Source organism: Eimeria mitis, genomic scaffold (assembly GCF_000499745.2).
Source record: "Eimeria mitis Houghton genomic scaffold, Emh_scaff1399, whole genome shotgun sequence".
Taxonomy (NCBI): domain Eukaryota; phylum Apicomplexa; class Conoidasida; order Eucoccidiorida; family Eimeriidae; genus Eimeria; species Eimeria mitis.
In genome coordinates, this window is record NW_013569065.1 from 819 (window position 1) to 1158 (window position 340).

Here is a 340-nt window from a genome sequence, read left to right on the forward strand (position 1 = left end):
TACAGGAGCAAAAACAACAGCAGCAGCAACTGCAACAGCAAGACAATGAGAAGCCTGCATCTCCTTCCCTCCAAGCGGCAGATAGCCCATCAACAGCAGAAGCAGCACAACAAGCAGCAGCAGCAACTGCAGCAGCAGCAACTGCAGCAGCAGCAACTGCAGCGGCAGCAACTGCAGCAGCAGAGAAAACAGCAGCGAAGGATTCTCCTTGTGCGCAGCAAACCAACGAATTATCTCCTATCAATTGCGACACGGCGGCGGGGAGACAGGTGCAGCAGCAGCAGCAGAAGCAGCAGCAGCAGCAGCGGCAGCTAGTGCAGCAGCATAGCTTCAGGTACTC

The 340-nt window shown here is 55.6% G+C and overlaps 1 protein-coding gene across 1 annotated transcript in view; it reads left to right on the plus strand.

The window, feature by feature from the left end:
• Window positions 1-340, plus strand: part of EMH_0036120 (uncharacterized protein) — a gene marked incomplete at both ends in the record, with an annotated part of 8690 nt that overhangs the window by 576 nt on the left and 7774 nt on the right. Inside the window, one exon of the mRNA XM_013495037.1 lies at window positions 1-210. Coding sequence (XP_013350491.1) covers window positions 1-210 — 210 coding nt within the window. The remainder of the gene's footprint in view (window positions 211-340) is intronic.